This window comes from Solanum tuberosum, unplaced genomic scaffold (genome assembly GCF_000226075.1).
Source record: "Solanum tuberosum cultivar DM 1-3 516 R44 unplaced genomic scaffold, SolTub_3.0 scf00142, whole genome shotgun sequence".
NCBI lineage: Eukaryota > Viridiplantae > Streptophyta > Magnoliopsida > Solanales > Solanaceae > Solanum > Solanum tuberosum.
The window spans coordinates 1,325,949-1,327,699 of NW_006239067.1; the positions used below are offsets into that span (position 1 = coordinate 1,325,949).

Here is a 1,751-nt window from a genome sequence, read left to right on the forward strand (position 1 = left end):
CGTCTGTTAAAGAGGCTCCAAAATTGGAGCTTAAGGCTCTACCATCACATTTGAGGTATGTATTCTTGGGTAAAGATGGAACTTTACCGGTCATCATTGCGGTAGATTTGAATTTGGCACAAGTTGAGGCATTGGTTTCCATGTTGAGGAGGTTTAAGCGAGCTATTGGGTGGACTATTGCGAACAGTATTTGGATTCCTCCTGGTATTTTTTCTCATAAAATTCAACTCATGCCGGATCACAAGCCTAGTATTGAGCACCAGAGAAGACTAAATCCGCATATGCAAGAGGTTGTTAAGAAGGAAATCATCAAGTGGTTGGATGCTGGAGTTATTTATCCCATTGTAGATAGTAGTTGGGTGTGTCCTGTTCAGTATGTGCCCAAGAAAGGTGGGATTACTATGGTACCTAATGAGAGAAACAAGCTTGTTCCAATGCGGCCCGTGACTGGATGGAGGGTCTGCATGGACTACCAAAAATTGAATGCTTGGACTGAAAAGGACCACTTTCCTATGCCATTCATGGATTGGATGTTGGACCGACTTGAGGGTAAGGGTTGGTGTTGTTTCCTTGATGGTTATTCAGGCTACAATCAGATTTCTATAGCTCCGGAAGACCAAGAGAAGACCACATTCACTTGCCCTTATGGGACTTTCGCATTCAAACAGATGACATTTGGATTGTGTAATGCTCCAGCGACCTTCCAGCGTTGTATGGTGTCGATATTTTCTAATATGGTGGAGGACACTATTGAGGTATTTATGGATGATTTCTCTATGGTAGCTGATTCTTTTGATCGTTGTCTGGACCATTTGGCCGAGGTGCTTAAACAGTGTGAAGAGTGCAATCTTGTGCTCAATTGGGAGAAGTGCCACTTTATGGTGAAAGAAGGGATAGTTCTGGGTCATCGAATCTCTGAGAAGGGTATTGAGGTTGATAGAGCGAAAGTTGAGGTAATAGAAAAGCTTCCACCACCTATCTCTATTAAAGGTGTTAGAAGTTTTCTTGGGCATGCAGGTTTCTATAGGAGGTTCATTAAGGATTTCTCCAAAATTGCGCATCCATTGTGCAAACTACTCGAAAAGGAGTATAAGTTTGATTTTGATGATGCTTGTCTGAGAGCATTTAGAGAGTTGAAGGAGAAGTTAGTTACTGCACCTATCATTATTTCACCGGATTGGGGACAGCCGTTTGAGTTAATGTGTGATGCAAATGGAGTGGTGCTTGGTGTGGCATTGGGATAGAGGCGAGAGAAGATTCTTCATCCTATTTACTATGCTAGCAAACCTATAAATGGGGCTCAAAAGAACTATACAGTGACTGAACAAGAGTTTCTTGCAATGGTTTTCACATTCAAGAAATTTCGATCCTACTTGCTTGGTACTAAGGTCATTGTGCATACTGACCATTTCTACATTGAGGTATTTGATGGCTAAGAAAGATGCAAAACCGAGGCTGATTAGATGGGTGTTGTTGTTGCAAGAGTTCGACTTTGTGGTGAAAGATAGAAAGAGGACAAAAAATCAGGTTGCCGATCACTTGTCTAGATTGGAGGAAGAAGCTATGCTCAAGCTTGGTGATAGGGCTGAAATTAATGATGCTTTTACAGATAAACATGTATTGGCTGCTTCTCATAATCTGATTCCTTGGTTCACACACTTTGCTAACTACTTGGCAAGTGATCTGGTGCCAGCGGATTTGTCTTTTCACCAATGGAAAAAGTTTATGCATGATGTGAAGAAGTTCTTTTG

At 41.6% G+C, this 1,751-nt stretch overlaps 1 protein-coding gene across 1 annotated transcript; it reads left to right on the forward strand.

Moving 5' to 3' along the window:
- Positions 1-281: 281 nt before the first annotated feature.
- On the forward strand, positions 282-1,049 carry LOC107061488 (RNA-directed DNA polymerase homolog; the record flags this gene model as incomplete). Its single annotated transcript, XM_015310795.1, has 1 exon — positions 282-1,049. A coding segment is annotated over exon 1 (768 nt), but the record flags the coding sequence as incomplete, so codon positions are not given.
- Positions 1,050-1,751: the final 702 nt, after the last annotated feature.